This window comes from Nerophis lumbriciformis, linkage group LG07, assembly GCF_033978685.3.
Source record: "Nerophis lumbriciformis linkage group LG07, RoL_Nlum_v2.1, whole genome shotgun sequence".
NCBI classification, from domain to species: Eukaryota; Metazoa; Chordata; class Actinopteri; order Syngnathiformes; family Syngnathidae; genus Nerophis; species Nerophis lumbriciformis.
The window spans coordinates 25,808,178-25,836,113 of NC_084554.2; the positions used below are offsets into that span (position 1 = coordinate 25,808,178).

The 27,936-nt window shown below is 40.3% G+C and overlaps 1 protein-coding gene across 2 annotated transcripts in view; it reads left to right on the top strand.

The window, feature by feature from the left end:
• The window catches only part of pola1 (polymerase (DNA directed), alpha 1), a 134,298-nt gene that overhangs the window by 94,929 nt on the left and 11,433 nt on the right, over window positions 1-27,936 (top strand). For both annotated transcript variants that reach the window (XM_061965594.2, XM_061965593.2), the window contains 2 exons: window positions 180-296; window positions 11,371-11,467. In XM_061965594.2, the coding sequence (XP_061821578.1) occupies window positions 180-296; window positions 11,371-11,467 (214 nt within the window). The remainder of the gene's footprint in view (window positions 1-179; window positions 297-11,370; window positions 11,468-27,936) is intronic.

Here is a 27,936-nt window from a genome sequence, read left to right on the forward strand (position 1 = left end):
TTAAGAAAATATCAAAATGGCCCGCGCGTACTTGGACTCTTTATATGGCCTTTGGTACAAAAAGTTTGGGCACCCCTGCTCTAAACTTTATGTACACCTTGACCTGGATTTGTTACATGTGTTTGTATTATTTACCATAGAATCCATTGCTGCTCTGTTAAGTTGTCTGTCACTTGCAGGGCTGGTTAGTGTGTGAGGACCAGGCTTGTCAGAACAGGACCAGACGCTTGCCAATCGCCTTTTCCCGCCTCGGCCCCATCTGCACAGCCTGCAGCAGAGCTACTCTCAGGCCGGAGGTAACACACACACACACATCACTCTTTGCTTGAATTCTGTGTGATTCTATGCACATAATCATTGAATCTGGAGGTTTTGTCCAGATGATGGTGCTGTGGAGCTGGAAAATCTCATCTCACATGCATTGTACACACCGCTATGGATGAATGTTACATTATCCTCCTGAGAACCAGTACTAAATCTTTAACAAAATAATCTGCTTTTCCAAAGGTGATATGCTTGAGGTTTATTATTACTACTATTTATTTGACATGTTTATTTTTGTGGATAATGGTTGTCTGGGATGGGTCTCGTTTGTAATATCGTTTCCTCTGAAAAAGGTAAGAACGTGTGTGACGCACAAAGCGCTCGATTGTACACTTGGTTAGTTTGACCACTGTTTTTAAGACTCCCCCTTTTAAGTTGAGTGTAACTGTCCTCTGTCCCCATTGCTGTCTCTACCGTTGCCCTAACTCTCCTGTCAAGGTTTTTTTCTCCCCACTTATTATTTTTTTGTAATCCACTGCGCTCAGTGCTTTGCTGTCTCTGGCTTTGTGGCGACAGATTGTAACCCAGAAGCCCAATTTCTGCTGTCACTGTAGCCACTTAGGAGGCCGTTGCCGTGCCTGAAGGCTGTGGCACTTGAAACTGCAGGCTGAATAAAAACGTATAACTCTACCACGCTCACTCACCCATCGTTTCTCCACTGCAGCCTCTCTAGGTTTTACCTGTGCACAAGCACAATGTTTGGCTCCATAGCAGTTTTTAATTAGCTTCACTGCGGTCGGAAAAATCGAACACTTTGCTTTGGCCTTTAGACCTTAGCATTCATTTTTTCCAATTTCATATGAACTTTGGACATGATCTGGAATATAAACACATGGCTCTTGAACATTGAAATTGTAGTTGTCAATGTATACTTTTTGTTTGTTGTTCATACATGATTATTTAAGGTAAATACACATCTTTACATAATAATAATACATTATTTCTTAATATCTAATTATAACATACTGTATTTTTGTTGGTTGTGTCTTTTATGCATTAAATCAGGCTGCTATAGCCAAATCTACTTCTGGTTGCCAAGTGTGATCAGTAAACCCTCATCGCTGGAGCATACAAAAAAACACTACTCACTATAGGCTGCAGTCAGTCCTAGCCAAAAAACAAAATGTTGTCACACAAAAAGTCTAGGGCAAAGATAATGAACTCAATGGTGCGAGAAAACTGGCTCAGCGGTTTGCTCCTTACTAGTATCGCGACATTGGTTCTGTTCCTGCTTTATTGGGCGATCCTTGGTTGAATGACTATGTGGTCAAAGGCAGCTGCTGCACATGGTCACTTTCTCATTCACTTCGAAGAATTAGTTAAAGAATCAAGTTGTTCAACACAAATAGGTTTGTTATTATTAGTATATGTTCAGGTAAATAAACACCGTGGGGATAATTTTAGCCAAGGTGAAAAATCATGCATTTTTCAGTATTTCTCATAGATTGGCAAGTTATTTGTGGTGCCATGGCTGGGGCAGTGTCAGTATGACTACATTGTATAATTTGCATAATTGGCTGTGTATGACGCATGTGATTTCTAAAGTGTTAAAACATGTCTACATATATATTAAAACAAATCTGTTATTAGTACATTCTTTTTTTGTTACATTATAACATTTTAATGTATTTTTCAATTGTTACCCTATTTCTTCACAACAATGTAACACACGTTGTACACTGCTGATTTATTTACAAATATTTTTCTGCCCTCCCAAAATGTTGGAATTTAGTTTGGCAGATATGTATAGTAAACAGTCCTTTAGGTTGAAGATGAAAAAACTTCCAACTTTAGGTTGTTTATTGATGGTCTCCACTAGAGCTGCAGCTATCGAATATTTAAGTAATCGAGTATTCTATAGAATATCCGATCGAGTAATCGAATAAATCATTCATTCATTTATTTTTTGTCCTGTCCAGCTTCTCAGGCAAATCATATAGTTGATGGAGATGCTCATATCGGCTGTACAAATTTACTTTACAATAGAGAAGTGTGGGATACTTCTCTTGTTGCCTTATTTGTATTTTGACTTTATTAAATGGATTTATATTATTATTAGGTGCAGCTGGGCCGCAGCAATATTTTTGCTTAATTAAGGTTCAATTATGCATGTTAAAGTTAAAAGTTAAAGTACCAATGATTGTCACACACACAAGATGTGCCCTCAATTATTGCATTTGGTCTAATTGTCTTTTATTTCCTAAACGCCTGTTTTCATTATTGAAGGCTGACACGCACAGCTGAAATGCGTCCGTAGTGGTTGACTGTGCCAATTTGTGTGTGCTAATAAAAACAGGTGCGCTCACAGCCCTATGTGCTGTGTGGTGTTACCGCATAACGGAGTTCTTGTCTCTCGTGCGTTTTTGATGATTATTATACGGTGCGGTTTAAATGGTGGTTTCTCCGCGCAAATCCGCTGAGCTGTTTTCAACCTGCCAACAATACATAAACAGTATAAAAAGACAAACCACTTAATAATGACAACAACAGTTTTCAATTTTAAGAACACAACATTGCATTCTTTGCATTCAAAATAGTAATCAATGTTCATTTTGCCATCATAACATGTTTGAGATGAAAACAGATATATATAAAATTAGTTCCAAATTAATATTCCCTCAGAAAGTTAAAATAAAACTATATTCTTAGTATCAAAAATAAAAATAATAAGAACAGTTTTCATTATATCAAACATAAAAAGTGGATTAGGTAGTGCCTTTGATACTGTATTGCAGTGATCCTCAACAGGCGGACCGCGGTCCATGTCCGGACCCAGCGACGTGTCCGTCCGGACCCAGCACGAATTATAGTAAAAAAAAAAAAAAAGATTTTTTATTTTTTATTTTTTATTTTTTTATAATTATTATAATTATCCATCCATCCATCCATCCATCTACTTCCGCTTATCCGAGGTCGGGTCGCGGGGGCAGCAGCTTAAGCAGGGAAGCCCAGACTTCCCTCTCCCCAGCCACTTCGTCCAGCTCCTCCCGGGGGATCCCGAGGCGTTCCCAGGCCAGCCGGGAGACATAGTCTTCCCAGCGTGTCCTGGGTCTTCCCCGTGGCCTCCTACCGGTCGGACGTGCCCGAAACACCTTCCTAGGGAGGCGTTCGGGTGGCATCCTGACCAGATACCCGAACCACCTCATCTGGCTCCTCTCGATGCGGAGGAGCAGCGGCTTTACTTTGAGCTCCCCTCGAATGACAGAGCTTCTCACCCTATCTCTAAGGGAGAGCCCCGCCACTCGGCGGAGGAAACTCATTTCGGCCGCTTGTACCCGTGATCTTGTCCTTTCGGTCATGACCCAAAGCTCATGACCATAGGTGAGGATGGGAACGTAGATCGACCGGTAAATCGAGAGCTTTGCCTTCCGGCTCAGCTCCTTCTTCACCACAACGGATCGATACAGCGTCCGCATTACTGATGACGCCGCACAGATCCGCCTGTCGATCTCACGATCCACTCTTCCCCCACTCGTGAACAAGACTCCGAGGTACTTGAACTCCTCCACTTGGGGCAAGATCTCCTCCCCAACCCGGAGATGGCACTCCACCCTTTTCCGGGAGAGAACCATGGACTCGGACTTGGAGGTGCTGATTCCCATCCCAGTCGCTTCACACTCGGCTGCGAACCGATCCAGTGAGAGCTGAAGATCTTGGCCGGAGGAAGCCATCAGGACCACATCATCTGCAAATAGCAGAGACCTAATCCTGCAGCCACCAAACCAGATACCCTCAACGCCCTGACTGCGCCTAGAAATTCTGTCCATAAAGGTTATGAACCGAATCGGTGACAAAGGGCAGCCTTGGCGGAGTCCAACCCTCACTGGAAACGTGTCCGACTTACTGCCGGCAATATGGACCAAGCTCTGACACTGATTATACAGGGAGCGAACCGCCACAATAAGACAGTCCGTTACCCCATACTCTCTGAGCACTCCCCACAGGATTTCCCGGGGTACACGGTCGAATGCCTTCTCCAAGTCCACAAAGCACATGTAGACTGGTTGGGCAAACTCCCATGCACCCTCAAGGACCCTGCCTAGAGTATAGAGCTGGTCCACAGTTCCACGACCAGGACGAAAACCACACTGTTCCTCCTGAATCCGAGGTTCGACTATCCGGCGTAGCCTCCTCTCCAGTACACCTGAATAGACCTTACCGGGAAGGCTGAGGAGTGTGATCCCACGATAGTTGGAACACACCCTCCGGTTCCCCTTCTTAAAGAGAGGAACCACCACCCCGGTCTGCCAATCCAGAGGTACCGCCCCCGATGTCCATGCGATGTTGCAGAGTCTTGTCAACCAAGACAGCCCCACAACATCCAGAGCCTTAAGGAACTCCGGGCGGATCTCATCCACCCCCGGGGCCTTGCCACCGAGGAGCTTTTTAACTACCTCGGCAACCTCAGCCCCAGAAATAGGAGAGCCCACCACAGATTATAATTATAATTATTATAAAAAAAATAGGCTCCAGCGCCCCCCGCGACCCCGAAGGGAATAAAGTTAAAGTTAAAGTACCAATGATTGTCACACACACACTAGGTGTGGCGAAATTATTCTCTGCATTTGACCCATCACCCTTGATCACCCCCTGGGAGGTGAGGGGAGCAGTGGGCAACAGCGGTGGCTGCGCCCGGGAATCATTTTGGTGATTTAACCCCTAATTCCAACCCTTGATGCTGAGTGCCAAGCAGGGAGGTAATGGGTCCCATTTTTATAGTCTTTGGTATGACTCGGCCGGGGTTTGAACTCCCAACCTACCGATCTCAGGACGGACACTCTAACCACTAGGCCACTGAGTAAGCGGTAGAAAATGGATGGATGGAATATAATAATTGTATTCATCTGTGAGTTATCGCTTGCGCAAGTCAACGTTCTTCGTTGTTTTTAATCAAATATCTCCACGTTTCGTTTACACTTCTCGTGTCTCACTCACTTAGTCTCTCTCTCTCTCTCTCTCTCTCTCTCTCTCTCTCTCTCTCTCAGAGAGAGAGACGGAGTGAGAGCGAGAGAATGCCACTCTGATTGGCTAATTCCGGGGTATGGGTTGTCATCTCTATCACAACGACACGCTGATAGGCTGTTACCACCTGGGTCATACACATGTGCAGTGCACAGTGCATGGAACCTTTCGCTGCAGGCACACAGTTGTCTCGTATCGCTACTTCGCTAACTGTTCACTCGTCAGTCACTGAATGTGAATCAAATCACAATGGCATGCTCCAAGTTGGCTCAGGCTGGTAAAAGAAAAGTGGACAGGGGAAACCGACGTTTCAAGGAAGAATGGACAGAGCAATATGTTTCATCCTACCTACTGCAAGTACCAGATCAATGTGTCTAATATGCAACAGTACTGTTGCTCTGGTGAAAAGTGAAAATCTGAAACGTCACTATCTGAAAGAGCACCGCGAATTTGAAGAGACATTTCCTCATGATTCAGAGCTAAGAAAAAAAAAGAAATCACGAGGCTGAAAAAGTCATATGAAACATCAAGCAGGATTTTTGTTAAATCTATGACACAACAACAAATAGCAACAGAGCAGTAACGTGCGGTGAGGTTGATGGCTGGTGAGGCACTGACTTCATCACAGTCAGATTTACAAACATATGAACCCTAAAGAGTATCTTATTCACCATTTGATTGGCAGCAGTTAACGGGTTATGTTTAAAAGCTCATACCAGCATTCTTCCCTGCTTGGCACTCAGCATCAAGGCTTGGAATTGGGGGTTAAATCACCAAAAATGATTCCCGGGCGCAGAGCCACTGCTGCCCACTGCTCCCCTCACCTCCCAGGGGGTGATCAAGGGATGGGTCAAATGCAGAGGACACATTTTTTCAAAGTTCTTATTTATTTTTGTTTCAAAGAAAATATTTAATGTATTTTATTGGATATTTATTTTATTTTTGTTAATTTTAAGAAAATGTTAAACTACCTACCTCCTGCTACTATATAAGCTTGACCGATAATAAACGGACCCAGCCTGTTTAAAAAAAAACATTTGTGGACCTTCAAGATTTGTACTTGAGGACCCCTGCTGTATTGAAATGTGCAACCAGTGGTGAGTCACCACCAAGCAAAAACCGCGCATGCTCAGAAAAATAGCGTCAGATTCACCGCCCGTCCAAGCACCCACTGGGAGAAATGTAGATCGGCGCCTATGCTATAGAAACTATAGTGTGTGCAAGTGCAAGCTATCCAAATAGCATGTGGTTGCATGACTTGAATAACCCGAATAACTTTGCATGACTACTGTTGCGTGGTTACTAGTGTAAAAGCTATTGAACACTACACAGTAGTTTGGGATAGCGTTGTTAGTTCTCAACACCTTTTGGCGGCATTTGATGACTTCGCGGGAGTGAAAGAACACATCCTGGTTATCATAATGAATAACATTTATTTTATTAACACAACTTTTGCGCTTACATTTGATAATAGATGACTTTCCTCGCCTCTGGACGTCCCTCAATCGGATGCTTTCTCGACAGGTGCTGCAGCATCAAACTTGTGCTATTGTGGTATGCAAGCGCCACTTAGCAATGTTTGCATACTACCGTATTTTTCGGAGTATAAGTCGCACCGGAGTATAAGTCGCACCTGCCGAAAATGCATAATGATAAAGGAAAAAAACATATATAAGTCGCACTGGAGCCCGGCCAAACTATGAAAAAAACTGCGACTTATAGTCCGAAAAATACGGTACTGCGTTTTCCTTCCATTTTAGTGTGAAGTGTTCCCATATCTTAGACAACTTTTGTCGCTTCTTATTTCCCTCGTTTTGCTATGGCTCTTGTCCACTGCTTTCTGCGGCGTCTGCCATTGCGAGTTATGTCGGCGAAAAAGTTTACTAAACTCAAGCGTATTTAAAGGTGCGGTGTTGTGCAGTGCAGGGGGCGTATGATCTGACGTAAACACGCTGTGCAATACCTAAACAATCCGGGCGAAACGTGAGCTTTGACTACTAAACGAGGCAAAATGCTGTAAAAATAAATAAATAAAAAACTTGACGCCTCAAGGCAGCAAAAATTCCTCTAAAATATTTTGTAATCGAATTACTCGAGTAATTGTTTCAGCTCTAGTCTCCACAATGAAGTTTGTGTAACACTAAATACATAGAGGAAAGTACATTAATATACACATGAAGTGCACATGCATGTAAAAATCATGTTAAATCAACAATACAGTTAGGCATAAACTGAAAAAGCAATACAACCATACAGGATAAGGTTGGCTCCTATGCCGCTAGCTTAATGCTAACATACAATAAACCAGCCCAACTACAAGCTAACAATAATAATTGTGATCGTTTTGAACTTGTACAGATGAATAACAGATGAGATATTAACAGTAGAAAATTGACAAAACAGCAAATGAATTTTCTTTGGACACGAATATTGACCACAAACTTTGTATTACTCGACCATTCACATATGTCACTTGGAAGGTGATTACCTCCCAGTATTAAATCCTGTATTTAAAAATGAAAATTTCTCCCCAAAGTTTGCTTGTCGTTGTGGCTTGTGCAGCCCTTTGATACATTGGTGATTAGAGATAAATAGATAGTACTTTGATTCCTTCAGGAGAGTTCCCTCAGGAAATTTAAATTCCAGCAGCAGTGTACAAAATTGAGATCGAATTTAAAAAGTAAATAATGGGGGTATAAATGGAAACAAAATAGAAAAATATTACAATAGAATAAAAATAAAAAGCAACAATGAGAATAAAAATATAACAGTAAAATAAGAATATAACAAGAGAAACTAGGCAGTGGTGACCAATGACCATGTTATGAAAAAGTATTGCACTGTTATTGTTTTGCATCCCCTGTCATTAAGGGCTATATATGTAAACTTTGATTGATTGACTTGTGGCAAGAAGCAACAAGTATGTAAATGGATTTTAAAAACACTGCTATCCACAAGTTCTACTCGGCCCAATGACCTTTGACCTTCCATTTTGTAGCACACAGGTTACGAAAACCTGTTGTCTCTCATTTGACTCGGTCCTCTGTTGAGTAACAATCAAAGGTGTTGCAGTGCAGGGAGATTATTAATGTTCAAGTGATCCCAATTATGCAAAGAGCTCAAGAGGCCAATATCATGTTTGCCGTGGCAGCAGACAACAATGAGGGGCACGTTTTGATTTATTTCTATGTCACTGTCACGTCTACAATATCACTGTGGCTAATGGAGTTAATATGATTCCTGATTGATGTGTCGGAAAGACAATTATGTTTTCTTGTTGCTGTGCTGGAATGTGAAATACACTTCTTGTTTGTGCTCCTTTTTTTCCTGTTTTGCATCACGGTACATTTACCATCACAGTGGGGGCTTCCTCCGCACGCCTCGCCTCTCCTCCATCCATCCTTCCATTTCGCTCTGCCTTTTACTTCTCCCGCCTCTCTGGCTGGACGCAGATACATAGCGCGATCTGATCTCCATGTAATGGGAGAGTAATAGGCACTCTGCCTTGATTGGTTGGTAATTTGGGGGAGTTATGCGCAGGTGCAATTTGTAATATTTTCAGTAAATTACATTTCTTTCTCTTCCTCTCCCTCCCGTGCTGTTCCTTTCTATCCTCACTTCACACACCCCACCCTCCACCCGCATCCAAAACGCTTAACTCAAATACCCTTTTTTTTCCCTACTCTGTTTCAAATATCTCCTGACTTTCCTTTGCTTTCCCCTTTTATTCACTGCTTTCTTGCCCCTGCTCTTTTCTTTTCAGTTTCTTTCCCTCCCCTCCCTCGTTAGCTCTCCCACTTATTCTCTCCTCACCCTTCCTTCTCCCTTTTTCTCCCCCTCGCTTTATTGATGTACGCTCAGGCGCCCATTAGAGCTCCCTTTTTCCCTCTAGTGGAAATTGCACCGTGTTAATTTTCACACAAATTACGGCAATAGCAGGTATCTCTATTTGATACATTATAGCGGGAGCAATCAGAGATAATTGAGTGCCTTTCAGAGGGAGACGGCTGCATTCACTGCCGCCTCAAAGCTGCCCCATTATCGCCTAATCGCTCTTTAAACACTGAATTTTGCCGAACAAAAATTCTTGTCATAATTTTGCTTAAGTGTATTTGGAAATCACAGTCCTTTGAGCGAAGATAATTGAAATCAAATCCCTTTCACTGGAGCTGACATTTCTACATTTCCCCCCAATTGAAATTAATTTCAAAAATTGGGCATGAATATCTTCAAATAGCAGGCAATTATGCCTTTCAATGGGGAGAAATTACCGGAGCTGAATGGTTGGAGGCTTGCGGGCGAGAGCGCCAGTTAAATGCTTTTGTTTCCCGTCGTGTTTGCCTAGTAAAGATTTACATATATTGACTCATTATGGTGTCTTGTGAAGCTGATCAGCGCGACTCGCCCGGGCTCCAATAAACGCTCATCGCTTGGAAAAAGCTAGAGAGTTTTAAAGCCCGCTGGAGTCTCAGCTAAGCAGGGACGTTGTATGTTTGCCTGGTCTTTTGCTCCTCGCAGCTGCATGTCGGTCTTTACCGCGTCTGCCATCGTTTTGATGCATGCTGTCTTCCACTGCACATTGTCCATTTTCTCCCCAGAGAGCGCCTTTTTGAGCAAGTTATTTCTCCCTGTGTTCCTTGAAGGGTGGCGACAGGTGTTATAAGACGAACAACAAGTACCAAGTGATACTTTTTGGGCCACCCCAGAGATGTGACGAGTGATTCAGAGGTCCATTTGTCTGTTCACTCTGTTGCTGTTTTTTTGTTTTTTTTAGATTCTTAGATTTCCTTAGGACACTTTTTCTTTTTCTTTTTTGTGAATGTATTTGTGGGGAAAGCGGAGTTGAGGGGGTGGGGTATGAGACAGTAGGGGACGAAGGGAACCAAAGGGGTCCAATGCGGCAAGGGGAGGGGGAGTCCTGTGCTCCCGGGAGAGAGGCAATTTCACAGCTGGTTTGCTCCTTAGGCAGTCAGGCTGAAAATGCTGCAGATTTGTGGAGCAAATTGAAATGGTGTCAGTGCGGGAACAAAACGCCGCAGCTGAATGACGAGGCAGGCGTGTGTGTGTCAAAGAAAGGTGGGGTGAGGTGCTCCAAATTCAATAACAACCCTGTATTATTTTAGCCACGCCTTTCTGACACCTGTCCGTCAGAGAATGTCGCAATCAGCCCGCCCGTAATCAGCATTATTGTTTGAATGTGAGTGGTGTCTTTGTGCTTGTTCTCTCTCTCTGTGTGTGTGTGTGTGTGTGTGTGTGTGTGTGTGTGTGTGTGTGTGTGTGTGTGTTTTATATTTAAGATGGCGCGCGGCTGCGCTTGCACAACCTTGGCAACCAAAAGCGAGGCTTCATTATGGGTCTTGCATGGTTTGGTTGTTATCTAGGCGGCGCATCAGTGGTCAACAGCTGTGCGTTCCATGCATACAGCCATTGACGGCCATTAACTCCCCCTCCGCCCCCCCATCGCCTCTCCACTTATACACACACACACTCATTCGTCATATTTTGCACGGAGTTATATTAGACATTCTTGCCACTTGATTATGCCGCCACAGTAAAAACTGAAATTACAATTGCGCCGGTGGTCGATTGGCAGGTATAATGGGTACACGTACTCTCCAGTGGTGACACACAGGAATTGTCGGGGGATTTTTCCTCCCGGCAGTAATAATAAAGCACTTGGCGCACACCTGACGGCGGTGTGGGGTCGGGGCTCTCCAGCGTTGCGGGGAAATGACGAGCCAATAACTGCAATTAAACATGCAGCATAATGGCTAATCAAATTGACAGCCTCGGCTGTTCGCAATACTCTCTCACAATGGCTTATCACAACAAACTATTATGAGGGAGGGTATTTCAGGCTCGATCCCCATCTTTTCTTTCTGTTTGTCTTTACCCTTTCTCATTCATTCCTCTTTTCCTTCGCTTCCACCACACACAGCCACTCATCGACAGGCTCCCCCAAGTTAATTGCAGCCAAGATTAAAAAGCAAGAAAATGTACTGCATCACACAAGGGAAGAAGAAATTTATAGGCAGGTTTTTTCCGACAAAACTGTCATTCGCTTTCGTTTTGCTTGCTTTGCAGTACTCTGAGAAGGCCCTGTACAACCAGATTTGCTTCTACAAGTTCATCTTTGACTGGGAGCACGTCGTTGCCAAAGTACTGACAGGGGATGAGAAAAGTAAGAGCAATACACACGCAAACACGCTCACACGTTCACAAAAGCACTGTATTTCAGTCAGGATACCTGCGGGTAATTCAAACTCTTAAAAAAATAAAATAAAAAATTCACACGGAGGGCTTTTAAAGTGTTTAAAATTGTAACTACCTTATCTACGAGGGGGAAAAAGTAGCAGTTAAGATGCAGTCAGATGTTTGTGGCGTCCAAAAGTAGTTTTTAATGGCCTGCAGTACATGGGACCAGTTTAAAGCAAATATTAACACCAAGCTTTGTCTTTATTTATTTCTTTATGTTATATTTTTATTGGTTTATGGTAGGGTTGCGTGATATAGACGATATACAAAATGTAAATGATACTATTGTTATAACGTGATAATGCATGTTGATGACACATTCAAGCTGTGTCTGTAAATTTGACAGCAACAAGCGAACAAATGGGTTATCAATGCAATGTAGCATTGTAGCTAGCGGCTAGCTTCACTCCACAGTGCAAAGCCACTTTTAAGCCACTAATTCTCATCTCCATGGCGGCAAATAAAGTAAGTTTCCTACGAGTACCCTTATCACTGGAGGATGAGAAATAGCTAAACATATTCAGGGCTTGTCTATGAACGTTCTCATTCATCCAGGTCATTGTCATCTCAGGGCAATCGATCGCAACTGGACTGTTTAGTTTGTCTTAGAAGACGTTTCGCCGCTCATCCGAGTACGCTTCATCAGTTCGTGCTCATAGACTTAGATTGGTCAGTTCTAGTCCAGCGGCTAGTGCCAAAACCCCAAATATTTGTATTCAAAAAAACCAGGAGGGTGTGCCTGGGCAAGGATGGTTTCGCCCTATCGTAGTGAGAAAAAAAACTGTTTTGATGCAAACGAGCAATCCTAACTGTCAAAGCCAACCATAGTCGTTGAAAAATAATTTCTCCTCGTTAGCATTGAGGTATTGTGTGGCAGAGCGATCACTGTGGACCGAATACTACCAGTCCAAAATAGTCAGAATCCCCCACGTAAGCATTCCATTCAGTTGTAAACAAATGGCACAAAAGGTATTCTGGTCACAAAATGTGACCAGAATGTTTCTAACTCCTGTTATTTGTTCGAGGCTAAATTGCAGAGTCTTTTAGGAATGGTTTAAAGGACAGTGTTGTATGTGGGAGACAGGTGGTGTTGCAGACCACATCGTCTGTTCAGGGATGGTTTTTCAACCTTGACATAGATGGCTTCCCTCAATCCTCTTTCATACAATCCGTGCCCCCTGTCCAGAATCTGTACATTTTTGTTCTCAAAGGGGTGCTGTTTCTCCCTGAGGTGCATGTAGACAGCTGAGTTTTGGCCTGGAGAGTTTGCCCCATCTAAGCTGCGCCATGCGTCGGCTTAGTGGTTGTTTTGTTTCCCCAATATATGAATCGGTGCATTCATCATTACAGTGGATAGCATACACCAGATTGTTTTTGTGAATGTGGGGTGTCCGGTCCTGTCTCAAGGTGTTTCCTGGTTTGAAGTGTACTGGGATGCTGTGTTGGTTAAAATTCTTCTGAGTTTTTTAGATAGACCTGATACATATTGTATGACAATATTTTTGTGTCTGTTGCCTTTTTCCTCCTCATCCACTCTGTTCTTGTTATTTCTGGAACTAGATGCGCTTTTCACAAACGACCAGATGGGTTAACCACAGGTTTTGAGGGCTTCCCTCAAATGCCTATGCTCTTTTTCTTTGGCCTATATGCTGGTAGGAACATTATCAGCTCTGTGTTCCTGTGGGTGGTGTGAGTCAAAAAGTAGGTATTGATCGGTATGTGTGGGTTTTCGGTAAACCCCGACATGGAGGCCCCTCTTTTCTCCAATGTGGACATCACAGTCCAAAAAAGGCAACTTACGGTCTTTGACATCCTCACGTGTGAACTTGATGTTTTTGTCCACTGAGTTAATGTGCTCGGTGAAGGCTTGCACTTCTTGGTTTCTGATTTTCACCTCTGTGTCATCCAGATATCTTTACCAATGACTTGGTGCTGTTCCCTTAAAAGAGCTCAAAGCTCTTTTTTCCATGTCCTCCATTTAAAGGTTTGCTACTATTGGGGATACAGGCGATACCATGGCACAACCATGTTCAGGGCCTTTTCACTTGTAGCACCGGCGCTACTAAATGAAAAAAAATTGTAGCACAGAAAACATTTAGGAGCAAGATGAAATGTCTTAGACATCACAATTTTATTATTAACACTCAAACAGCGTACACATGTGCACTCATACATAATGCCATCATAAGGCCTACTGTAACGCTCAATTAAACACAGAGAACATCCCTAAGCTGTGCTCGCTTTGAGGCTAATACAAGTGTTGGGCTGGGTGAGATGGACCAAAACTCACATCCCGATATAGTTTTCTATAGTAAGATCCCAACTTAAGAGGTGTTTTGAGATAAGAAAAAAGAAAAAGCCTTGAAAATAATATAAGAAAAGTCAAATATAATCTCCAATCTTCTTTAAAAACATTTAGCTATGCTCAATTCGTCAGCTAACGAAAACATCAAAGAACAAAACAAGATAAAGTGCCCTGGTTTAAGAGGACATGTTTAAAGGTCAGCAGCAACATGAAAATTATTTACCTTTTTTAATATACCTTTACCAATGGTGTTTTTATAGATAAACATTATTATAAGACATACACACAAAGATGTTAGCCAGGAACACCAACCTGCCAACTGCTTCATGATGCTGTGTGACAGGCTGTGTTCTGAAAATTACTTGAATTGTAGTTACTTCTTACTTTACCAAAAAAGTAATTGAATTATTAATGGTATTACTCTTTAATAAATGTAATTAATTACTAGAGAAAGTAACTATTGCGTCATTTAAAAAAAAATACTTCAAGTATCTGGCATAATGCGGTGCCTGTTGCCGAGGGATGTCAGCGAGTCCTACTTGAGATGTTTTTGTTAGTTTAGCAGGCTAGCAGCAACATTTGGTATGATGGCAGCTGTTTTGAATCTTTCACTGGTTTGTGGTACCTCTGTTTGAATGTGCTTCCATGGCTGTATGTTCTTGTCAACAAACGGGGTATTGTTTAGATGGCAAGTTTTTTCCTTCAACTATTGATTTGTTGTTCAATATTCTTTTGACCTTCGTAGTTACTAGTGTGCAGTGCAGTTTGTGTCAAATTTTAAGGTGGTGACAAAAAAGTTTTTTACTGACCAGTTCATCCAACTAAGATCTTCTTTCTTCCGTGTTGGAAAGGCTGAGTCACCCTGAGTGTGTGAACTAGAAGGAGTGAGGCTTTCCTCTCTGCATGGCGCATCTCTCAGCACGCACAGAGTGATCAGTACTTCTGCTTAAATCAGTTGTCCATTGAGGTGGGAATTTTTGGGCACCTCACAATTCGATTACGATTACGATTCAGGAGCTACAATTCAAATAAAAATCGATTGTTGATGCAATAATAAAATTGAGGTATATTGATACAGTTTTATATTTATTTTCGTTTCCCTAAACAAGCGTTTATCACTTGCAACTTAAAAAAACCCCAATTAATTTGGAATAACAAACCGTTAAATTAATTCCCACATTTATTAAATTAATAAAAATGTGTGCAAAATTGGATCATAAGTGCCCGATAGTAAAGGAGCTGGTCCGATCTCTCGGTGAGGTGGATCGCTGCAGTCAGCTAAATTTTAGAACTGTCTGCATTACTTTATGTACAATAAATTAATCGATGATTAATTAGTGACTTATCAATTCTTTAATCGTCCATGTCCGAATAGCGATGCATCTAAAAATGTATTATTTCCCCACCCCCTACTTGTCCATTTGGTTATGGTTTTGAGTTTATTTCATCCATCCATCCATCCATTTTCTACCACTTGTTCAAACATACTTTAAAGGTGGGCACACATTTTACTCTAATTTAATCAAATTTGGATGGATTTCTTTTGGGAGCCAAATGAGGGTTGAAATCCCTATTCGCACATGTGCGACAGTATTTTTCGTCTTTTTGTGTCGTCCCCACCAGTTTCAGGTCTTAAATGGCTGTAGTAGTGTACGAACTTGTCGGAATATCTACTCAGACGTCTTCTGTTCAGGTTAGATGCATGATTTATGATCTAAAATAAACTTACAGGGAGCAAAGAAGCGAGAAAGCAGCAGACCACTCGATGTAAGCATAGGGACACACGGTAGTGATCATGGCGTCGCTATAAATAGTTTGTCTGCATCAGCGCTTATAATAAAAATATCACTATTGCTTGGTTAATATTCAAATATTATTATTATAGTATTATTGGCAGTTTTTGAATGTTTATTTAGTGGATTTTATGGGCGAAATAGAGGAGCTCCCATGGGCTCCGTTGTAAGTGGACTTTTATTTACAAGTTAAAATTATTTTATTATTATAATTATTATTATTATTATTATTTCTTCGGTCAATGGTCAACAAAATAAACAAACAGTTTTACATAGACAAACTGTTGTACATTCATAAATTAAAAATGTTGCAGACCGACAGGGTTTAGGCTGAAGTTGAACACTTATTGTGCCTAACCCTATAAACAAAGTCAAATACAAGATGAGCTTCCAAAAATTATGACATTTCCTTTTCACAACATATTATAAATACACATTGTACACAACATAAATACTGTTCAATTATATACACAGTAAAGGCATGTGAAATATCCTTGTACACATGTTAAACCTTTGCACCAATTATATACTATATACCAGGGGTCCCCAAACTTTTTGACTCGTGGGCCGCATTGGGTTAAAAAAATTTGGCCAGGGGCCGGGCTGTGTATGTATATATATATATATTTTTTTATTTTTTTATTTATATATAAAAATACATACATATATACATTGTCTTTTTAATCTGTTTTGACATTTAACATTGTCACGTTATCGATGGGAAAACTAATTTTTAGACAATATGATTTGCCTGAGCGGCTAGGAGACACCAAGAGTAACAAGCGGTAGAAAATAGATTAGAAAGGAAAGATTTAAAAAAACAAAAACAAAAAAAACTTTTTTTTAACTTGGGACTTCCCGTGGGCCGGATTTTGGATGCTGGGGGGCTGGATCCGGCCCGCGGGCCGTAGTTTGGGGACCACTGCTATATACAAACAATTATACTTCCATTATTATTTATACCCCACATTTAGTTTTTAATGATCATAGTATTAACTTCTGTGTTGATTCAAGAGTGATATATTTTTCCAAGACATTGGTCTTAAAGTGTTTTTTAAATGTGTGAAGGGAACTGGAACATTTTAAAGAATTATCCAAGCTGTTCCACAGTTGAACCCCCCTGACACACATCTACTTTTTAAGCTCGTTCTTATTTTTGCTTTCTGAAAGACAGCTGAACCTCTGAGGTCATAGGGACTCTCCCTAGGTTTGAACCTCTCCTGTAGAGACCGAGGCAGCATGTGGTTATGAGCTTTGTATGTCACAATAGCAGTGTTGAGGTCAACAAGATCATGCAGTTTTAATGTTTTTAATTTAATAAACAGATCATTGGTATGGTCATGATAATCCGCATAATTTACAATTCTAATCGCTTTCTTTTGAAGTAAGAATATAGAGTTGATGTTTGATTTGTAATTGTTACCCCAGATTTCAACACAATAATTAAGATATGGGAGTACGAAATAATTATATAACATGCAAAGAGCCTTTTGATTTACAGAGTTTTTAATTTTATGTAACATAGCAATGATTTTTGCCATCTTTGTCTTGAGTATATTTATGTAGTTTCCAATTTAATTTATCATCTATATAGATTCCCAAAAATGTTGTTGAATACACCCTTTCTATCTCCATATCATCAATTCTTATATGACACTGTATGTATTTTTTCCTATTTCCAAAAATTATATATTTTGTTTTATTTAGGTTGATTGATAGTTTATTGGCATCAAACCATCGCTTTAGTATGTGGAGTTCACTCTCTACAGTCTCTAAGAGTTGGCCAAGGTCTTGCCCAGAACAGTACAGACTTGTATCATCAGCAAAGAGAATACAGTTGAGTTTTTTAAAGATTTTACAGATATCATTAATATACAATAAAACAATTTTGGTCCCAGTACAGAACCTTGGGGTACTCCATGTGTTATAATCTTGTTCACATGCACGTACTGTTCTCTGCCACCAAGATAACTTTTCAACCAATCATGAGCAAGACCTCTGACACCATACCTCTGCATTTTGTTTAAAAGTAATGTGTGATCGATGGTGTCAAAGGCCTTGCTCAGGTCAATAAAAACGCCAACAGCAAACTCCCTCTTGTCAATTGCAGTGGTTACCTCCTCAACTAATTCCATCACTGTCATGGAAGTGGACCTGTTTGATCGAAAACCGTATTGGTGTTCACTTAGCAAGTGATGCTTATCAATAAAACTGTCTAATCTTGATACGAATAATTTTTCAAGGACTTTTGAAAATTGTGGGAGTAAAGAAATAGGCCTATAGTTGGTGAACTTTTGAAGATCGGAATAACTTTTGCCGTTTTCATCTTCATTGGGAAGACACCTTTTATAAAAGAAATATTGCATATATAAGTGAAGGGCACAGCTATAAAATCAACAATTTCCTTGATCAGAGAAAAGTCCAAGTCACAGCAGTCTGTTGACTTCTTGTTTTTCTGAGAATTTACAATTTCTATGATTTCACTTTCATGAACGGGAGAAATAAAAAACGATTCTAAGTTGCTTTGAATGGTTTGTTCATTAAATTTGACACTGTTTTCGGGTTGTATAATTTCATTTGCTAAATTGGGTCCAACATTCACAAAGAAGGTGTTAAGGGTCATTTATAGTTTGATTATTTTTTATGAAATAGCTTGGATGTTCCTTATTTGTCATGTTTTTTTTTTAATGATACCATTTAAAACTTTCCACGTACCCTGGATGCTATTTTTATGTTGTTGTAATAGGTTACAGTAATATGTTCTTTTGCTGTGCTTTATTATTTGTGTTAACTTATTTTTGTACGTTTTATATTTTTGTTCAGTTTCTTTGGTTCTGTGCTTTAAATGTCTTCTGTAAAGGTAATTTTTCTTTTTGCAGGACTTCAATATTCCCCTTGTGATCCACGGTTTGTCCTTAACAGTGCTGTCTTTAATGTCATGTTTTTGAATTGGACAGTGCTTATCATACAGTTTTATGAAAATGTTAAGAAAAGTTTCATATGCCTCATCCAGGTCTGTGGGGGTATAAACCTCCCCCCAGTCTTGAGCACATGACTTGAATGCTGCCATAGTTTCTGGTGTTTGATGTCTAACAAATCTATTTGGAACTGCTTTTTCGGTTTTTCTCTTATCAAAGAAATTGTGGAAAATGCTGAATACAGGTAGATGATCACTTATGTCATTGAGTAGTAGTCCTGCTGTTATTTGATTCTCCGGTTGATTGGTGAAAATGTTATCTATCAGTGTGGCAAAGTCTACTGTTATTCTGGTTGGTTTTGTGATAAGGGGAAATAAATTATTGCTGTACAATCCTGTTATAAAATCTGTTGTTTTGTTGCTGTCCATGGGGTTCAGAAGATTAATATTTATATTTATAAAATGCATTTAAAAAATCCATCCGTCGTCATGTCTTTCATAATGATTGTGAACAATAGGCAAAATTCCCCCCAAAATTGCAGTTCACCTTTAAAACAACTTGTGACACCTTTCAGGTATCCGTTTGTGGTTAGGGTAAAGGAGCATGTACGGTCAATATAAATGATGCCATTAATCTACATTTATACATGATTAATGTTATAGTGTTTTTTGATTAATTATATAAGTTAACTCAAATGGCAGCCTTACTTTCAATAAATGTTGTCTTTTAGCTTCCATATAAAATGTAAAAACGTTTGTACACCCCTGTAGTTCGGTCTGCTTTTTTCCCCCAAAAATTTCTGGAGTGTATACAGTTTTTATACACTTTTTACTTACTCACTGTTTGAACTAAACATCCAATTTGCTTTTAAACATAACTGAAGTTAGCTTAGCAGGTTTGAAAAAAAAGAAGACGTTTTTGTCTATCTTTGTCAAGTTGCTGCACTGCACGCTTTTGAAAACCACTGTGTTGGTCATTTTGTATAGCTTGACAAGTGCTTGAATTTGACATTGAAAGAAGAGTTAGGCTCTTAAGACCAGGACTGTCTAAACTTTTTCCATCCATCCATTATCTACCGCTTGTCCCTTTCGGGTTATGGGGGGGCTAAGAACTGGAGCCTATCCCAGCTGCTGTCAACCTAGAAAAATTGAAAGCTTACTTTTAATGTTTTTTTTTTTACTTGTTTATTAAACCCATTGTAGGCTATCTGAACAAAGCATCCACATCTTTGCATTGGGTTAAGGCGACTAAGCAAAATAATGTAACATAATATAGCTCAATAATAACATCAATTTTATTTTTACAATGACAAAAAAGGCCTCACTTTGGACATATAGCTGACTTTTGAGTTCTGTGCCCTTTGCGACAAACATAGCTGTTTAAAGGTAAAATTTCCTTCCTTTTTACTCCTCGTCCGTGTTATAATTGTGTCGTAGTGCCCTTAGAATTTAAATTAAAGCAGTGAAATTGCCGTTTGAATTCTCCCATCAGTGCTTCCTGACAAATACACATGCAACATAGCATTAACAATCAATGTGTGAAAGTAAGCCGGTTACCCAGGCTGCACTTACAATATTCATCAGCAGTGCCCTGTACACACACACGGACACACACCAAAGTATGGCCATTGTATATATGTGTGTGGGAGGGGGTTAAGGGCATTCAGCTCCTCAAGTCAACAGCCCTAATTTAGGAGACGGATTCAATCACACACACATACAGAATGCAAAACGCTCCAATCACCGGGAGAGCGGCGGAAAGAGCCCTCCAGCCCTTCCCTCACTGTCCACCTTTAGCGCTCTCCCTCCGTTCGCTCTCTCTCCCAGACAGGCACTCGTTTGGCTGTGTTGATTGAAAACAGGTTTTAGATTTGGAGAAATGATAGGGCAAGTAATGGGCGCGCTGACGAAAGGATAGCCCTTCTCTTATAATGGGACATGGAGCGTATATTTCTCCCCTTGGGCTCAAATAGACGCTACTCCAGCCCTCTGAGCGCGCTCAGTAGGCGGCAGCCACAAGGCCTCTTTACCCATAGTTTTTCCTGATTGATGTCACTTGATTAGAAAGGGCTGCTGGGCTGAGTGATTTATTTATTTGATTAAATATTTATGTATGTATTTTATGTATGTATACCGACCGGACTTGTGTGGCAGCCGGGAGAGGCCAAGCGAGACGCCAGAGGTAAATATAACGTGTAATCAGCAGATGACCACTCAGATGATGGAAGGCGCTAAAATAAAGGGATTGGACCAGCGCAGGGAGGGAGGGGTGCTAACATGATTATAGCCCACTACTTCTGCGTTATGTTTTTGTCCCAGTCGAGATGCAAAAAATCATTGCCAATCACTTTTTGACTCGCCTGCCTTTATTTTGTAGCGTTCACACCGGTATTTTACCTTAGACAATGCATCATAATACGACACATTTTTGTCCACTTAACCATTGCAAAGTGAGATTGACTTCAAATGAGAAATGCATTTGCATTTTAGATGTGCTCAACTTTTGGAATTGAGCATTTCCCACAGGACTACAAATCTATTTGCGGCTGAGTGTTGGGCTAGATCAGTGCTTCTCAGTTATTTTCTTTTACCCACCCACCCCAAAAAATAAAAAAATATTTTGATTCAATCGTGCACATTGAACCTGCTGTAATGGCACAGAATGATCGATCCGAGAAATACCAGACAGGTGGTTTTAGGTTCATTCAGGGACCGCTGAAAAGTGTAGGACAACTAAAGAGTAGAATGCCCTCAAGAAATAATAAATAATAGATTGTATTCATAATGCACTTTTCATTTAAATAAATCTTAAAGGCCTACTGAAACCCACTACTACCGACCACGCAGTCTGATAGTTTATATATCAATGATGAAATCTTAACATTGCAACACATGCCAATACGGCCGCGTTAGCTTACTAAAGTGCAATTTTAAATTTCGCGCAAAATATCCTGCTGAAAACGTCTCGATATGATGACGCCTGCGCGTGACGTCACGGATTGTAGAGGACATTTTGGGACAGCATGGTGGCCAGCTATTAAGTCGTCTGTTTTCATCGCAAAATTCCACAGTTATCTGGACATCTGTGTAGGTGAATCTTTTGCAATTTGTTCAATGAACAATGGAGACAGCAAAGAAGAAAGCTGTAGGTGGGAAGCGGTGTATTGCGGCAGGTGTTGTGCCGGATAACGCACCCCCGCCGTAGAATGCACCCCCTGACTGTTGTGCCGGATAACACAGCCGGTGTTTCATTGTTTACATTCCCGGAAGATGACAGTCAAGCTTTACCATTGGCCTGTGGAGAACTGGGACAACAGAGACTCTTACCAGGAGGACTTTGAGTTGGATACGCAGACACGGTACCGTGAGTACGCATGCAGCTGCGGCTTCCAAACATTTGATCGCTTGCCCGTACGTGCGTGCCGCTATGTGCTTGTCACGTACGTAACTTTGGTCACTTTGGGGAAATATATGTGCTGTATGAACTTTGGGGAGGTGAACGGTACTTTGGGCTGTGGGATTGAGTGTGTTGTGCAGGTGTTTGAGTTGTATTGGCGGGTTATATGAACGGGAGGGGGGAGGTGTTTGTTATGCGGTATTAATTTGTGGCATATTAAATATAAGCCTGGTTGTGTTGTGGCTAATAGAGTATATATATGTCTTGTGTTTATTTACTGTTTTAGTCATTCCCAGCTGAATATCAGGTCCCACCCGCCTCTCACAGCATCTTCCCTATCTGAATCGCTCCCACTGCCCTCTAGTCCTTCACTCTCACTTCCCTCATCCACGAATCTTTCATCCTCGCTCAAATTAATGGGGAAATCGTCGCTTTCTCGGTCCGAAGCGCTCTCGCTGCTGGTGGCCATGATTGTAAACAATGTGCAGATGTGAGGAGCTCCACAACCTGTGACGTCACGCGCATATCGTCTGCTACTTCCGGTACAGGCAAGGCTATTTTATCAGCGACCAAAAGTTGTGAACTTTATCATTGATGTTCTCTACTAAATCCTTTCAGCAAAAATATGGCAATATCGCGAAATGATCAAGTATGACACATAGAATGGACCGTTTAAATAAGAAAATTGCATTTCAGTAGGCCTTTAAAGTGCTAAAGTACAAAGCAATATTTAAAACAATGAAAGTTTAGACGGGAGGTGGCGCAGCTCGGTTGATAGAGCACCCATGCTAGCAACCTAAGGGTACCTGGTTTGATCCCCAGCTTTCGCCATTCTAGTCACATCCGTTGTGTCCTTGAGCAAGACACTTCACCCTTGCTCCTGATGGGTCATGGTTAGGGCCTTGCATGGCAGCTCCCACCATCAGTGTGTGAATGTGTTTGTGAATTGGTGAAGGTGGAAATTCTGTCAAAGCCCATTGAGTACATTGAAGGTAGAAAAGGGCTATACAAGTATAACCCATTTAAAACACTATCATTGAAGAATAAGAAAAGCAAAAATGCAAAACAGTGGGTTTTCTAACAATGTCTATTTATTTTAGTTAAACACATTCTGTGGTTTTATAAGTACTTTTTGAGCGCATTCAACAATATTGTGATCATAATAACAGTCCTACTTTTGTTCACAACAACCTTGATATAACATTTTCATATCGTTACATCCCTAACACTAACATTTGACCAGCACTGCAGCAGCATTAAAAGCGGCTTCAGCCAAGCTGCCTCTTGTTTATGTTGGAATTTTCAATGCAAGAAGAAATTTACTTAAAAATATAATAATAAAACAAGATATAATAACTGGACAGAAGTCATCACTTCATTTTTAAATGTTTCGTAAAAAAATTTAAATTTATTTTTAAAAACAAAAATGAATAAACACACAAAAGTACTGAAAGTTTGTACCGTTGAGAACCGGTATCCATTTCCAGGTACCAGGAATTGGTACCATATCTGTTCAGATATGGAAGGTATCCCTCCCTAGCCATGACACATGTGAATGTATTTCCTGATATATATCTCTTAAAGTAGTAGGCAGCAACTCACCAGAGAATATCATTAAAGATCACAAACAGAAGCGGAAGTGACACTTTCAAAGTAAAAAATGTCAGAAAGAAAGTATCTGCATAAATGTGCGTATCGATAGAGCAGTGGTTCTTAACCTGGGTTCGATCAAACCCTAGGGGTTCGGTGAGTCGGCCTCTGGGTTCAGCGGAGCCTCCGCCACAGAGGTAAAGACACATCCAACTTATCGTGTAAATAAAAACTTCTCCCTATCGGCGTATTATGGATACCCCCAAACAATGTTCCCTCTAATTTTCCATCTGATTTGCAAGTTTTTTGATTGATCGATTGAAACTTTTACTAGTAGATTGCAAAGGAAGAGAATACATTATATGAAACAGTACAGTTTACACAGTACAGTACATATTCCGTACAATTGACCACTAAATGGTAACACCTGAATACGTTTTTCAACTTGTTTAAGTTGAGGTCCACGTTAATCAATTCATGGTAATGTGTGTAAGGTTTGTAATTTGTTGTGAGTTCATGCACTGTATTGGTTTTGTTCTTTGAACAAAGTGATGTTCATGCACGGTTCATTTTGTGCACCAGTAAAAAAACATACTACTTTTTCTTGAATTTGAAAAAATAATAATAATAATTTTTTCACTAAAGAAAGGTTCGGTGAATGCGCATATGAAACTGGTGGGGTTCGGTACCTCCAACAAGGTTAAGAACCACTGCGATAGAGAATTCTTGAACCATGGACTTGTTAGCTTTTACATCCACTACAAAGCACCATTTGGACAAACCACCAGCACAAAACAAGTTCCCCTTAATGAACTGTAGCTCCACAATGCTGACAGCACTCATGCTGCCACACAATTATCTTGGTACTCACTTGTGTTGCCCGATATTTAGACAATTATTGTTGTCTGTTGTCATTTTTAGTGGATACTAATTATAGTCCGGTTTTCCTCAGTTTAGTGAGATAATGTAGTACCAATTGTTGTCAGCCTAACACCACAGTGTCCCAACATTGGACTTGACCAGACGCAATAGTCAGTCCTGCGGGGGTTTGCCTGTGACAGCAGGTATGCATGTTTGTGCTCCACTAACAAAGGTTGACAGCCTCCGTTTCGTCAAAGCTGTCACACACATGCACACACACACTTCCATGCTGCTAAAAAGTATAGGTTGAAGGTGTTATCTTCTGTCCTGTGGTCGTAATACCACTTATTACTGCATTACACACTGAGGAGCCGCATTGCTCAGATTACCGGGTAGAGACGTACAAATCTATGCACCGTGTAGGGTGCTGATTGTGTGAGAGATGTGCATGCACTATAGTGGAATTTCTGTCACATTATCAATACATTTAGTATTGTCTTGTTGAAAGTGGTGTCTTCTACGGTGCATGTGTATTCGGGTTGCGGGATATAGACTATATACAATACAAATTTTGCAGACGATAAAGCTTTTAATATTATCGCTATATCGTGATAATGCATCTTGATGACACATTCTAGCTGTGTCCTGCAAATTTGACAGTGTCAAGCGAACAAACGCATTGTAGCTAGCGGCTAACGTCCCTCCACAGTGTAAAGCCACTTCTAAGTCAGTAACCCTCGCCTCCATGGCGGCAAATAAAGTACATTCCCACAAGTATCATCCCAAGAGGACGAGGAAAAAATAAGCATGTCATACTACACACCGTAGGAGGATAAGCCTACCCCATGCTGGAGCTGTTGAATATGAACAAAGGTGGTGGACAGATCCATAGAAATATTGAAATTAAGGATACCAAGTGTAATATCATTTTACAGCCAATGCTACAGTTGTTAGATCAATATTTTTTATTACACTAAAAATAATTTGTTGTTTTTATTATTGTTTACAAACTTATGAAATAAGTCTCTGGACACCACAGGGCTTTAATGGTAATAAAACCCCTAAGGATTTAAATCAGCCAGTAGTAGGACATAATTTAAATATTTAATAGATATTGTTACACTGAGATCCTGTGTTTTTTTTTCTTATTACAATTGTGATCATAAATGGAATCATAAATAATCTTAAAAATTTGAACTATCAGCATTGGTATGATCAATACTGCCCCTGTAACTACTTGTTATTGGATCGATTCACCCACAACTAATGTAAAGTATCAAACAAGAGAATAGTAAGTGCTTATTGTATTTTAACAGAAGTGTAGATATAACTAGGGCTGGACGATTATGGCAAAAATAATAATCACAATTATTTTTGATTGATATTGTAATTTTAACGATTACTCATGTTTTCAAATAATGACTACCGGTATTTATTGTACTACCAAAGCTCAACTTTAAATACAGTTTAAAAAAAACTAATATATATTAGTAGCGAATAAACCACAACAAAATTAAAATAATTTAAATAATATATTTACATAACAATAACCATATAAAAAAACAATTATTCAGTTTTTACGTTTTGTTTTTAATTAACTTTTTTACCTTTTACACTTATTTTACCAACATAGAGTGTGCACTTTTTGTATCAAATCAAATTTTATAAAATGTTTGTGAATTAAATTCAAAATCTCTCACATTTATTGGTGCAATACATCTTTGGACAATTTTGACCAGTATTTTAGGTCAACGCATAATAGTTGTGTAAATACATACATATTATGCTTGTGTAAGGTACTTTTTTGAAACCTTTATTTTGTTAGCACAGTCAGACCGGATGTGGCACACTGTGCCATTATTGTGAAGGAGGGAAGTGTGCTGCCGATCTCAGCTTGATGTGTGAAAGCGATTTAAAACAAAAAAAGGAGAGCGCCTCTCAAGTTGCGACTGCTGTCGTGTTTGTAAGTTGATCTTGCATCGATGATGTAGTTCACAACACTAGCAGATAAGATGGGTTGTGGATGTATAGATTGTTCTTGGTAGTTTTAGCTTTGTAGTTTAGTCGCTGTTTCAAGTGACCGCTTCGACCTTGTTAAAGACGAGGCGATTGTGTGTTTAGAGCATGGGTGTCAAACTCTGGCCCACATTAGAGCTGGCCCGCCGGTATTATACAGCGGCGGTGCCGCTGTAACACCGCATTCACCACTAATACTCATACTTGCCAACCCTCCCGGGAGACTCCCGAATTTCAGTGCCCCTTCCGAAAAATCTCCCGGGGCAACCATTCTCCCGAATTTCTCCCGATTTCCATCCGGACAATATTATTGGGGGCGTGCCTTAAAAGCACTGCCTTCAACATCCTCTAGAACCTCTACAAACAGCGTGCCGGCCCAGTCACATAATATATGCGGCTTTTACACACACTTAAGTGAATGCAAAGCATACTTGATCAACAGCCATACAGGTCACACTGAGGGTGGCCGTATACAACTTTAACACTGTTACAAATATGCGCCACACTGTGAACCCACACCTAACAAGAATGACAAACACATCTCGGGAGAACATCCGCACCGTAACACAACATAAACACAACAGAACAAATACCCAGAACCCCTTGCAGCACTAACTCTTCCGGGATGCTACAATATACACCCCCGCTACCACCAAACCTCGCCCCCTCAACCCCGCCCCCGCCCACAAAGTTAATTTTGATATTTACCTCAGAAGGCTGCAAATAGAAAAGAGGCATTACATTTTTTATTTAAATGTTATTTAATATACCATTGATGTTTTTTCGTTTGTTTTTTTAAAGTTGATTTTGCACTATTAAGTTATATAAGCGTTGCTTGTTCCATATTCAGTGTTAAAGCAAATCAGTGTAGCAAACTGAGCAATAATTAACGTTTTATTCATGCACTTTCTCTTGCTACTTCAAGGCTTGAATGTTTGATTCATTCATTATTGTTAATTTATTTTCAAATGTATAATTAGCCTGTGGAAAAAGTTTATTTTGATATTTACCTCAGAAGGCTGCAAATAGAAAAGAGGCATTACATTTTTATTTAAATTGTATTTGATATGCCATTTATATTTTTTAATTGTTATTATTATTATTTGAAACTCGATTTTGCATGCCACTATAATGTTACATAAGCCTTGCTTGTTCAATGTTCAATGCAAAACTTGTTTGGGTCCCTATTAAAAGGTTAATTTGTTCAACCTTGGCCCGCGGCTTTGTTCAGTTTTAAATTTTGGCCCACTCTGTATTTGAGTTTGACACCCCTGGTTTAGAGTGTGAATGAGTGGTCCCAAACACATTATTTCCCCAAACAAATGTTCCTTCTCCTCACAATGACAGCATTTCACTCACATTTATGTCAATTTCCCTGATATTCTGCATTTGAACAGCAGATTTTGTTGACGTCGTTCGCTATTATGTCAACACGGAAATCATATGCCTTATTTTTTGTTGAGTTAGTGATTATTGATTAGGCACACTCGCGATGTGACAAATAATAAGTAGCAAC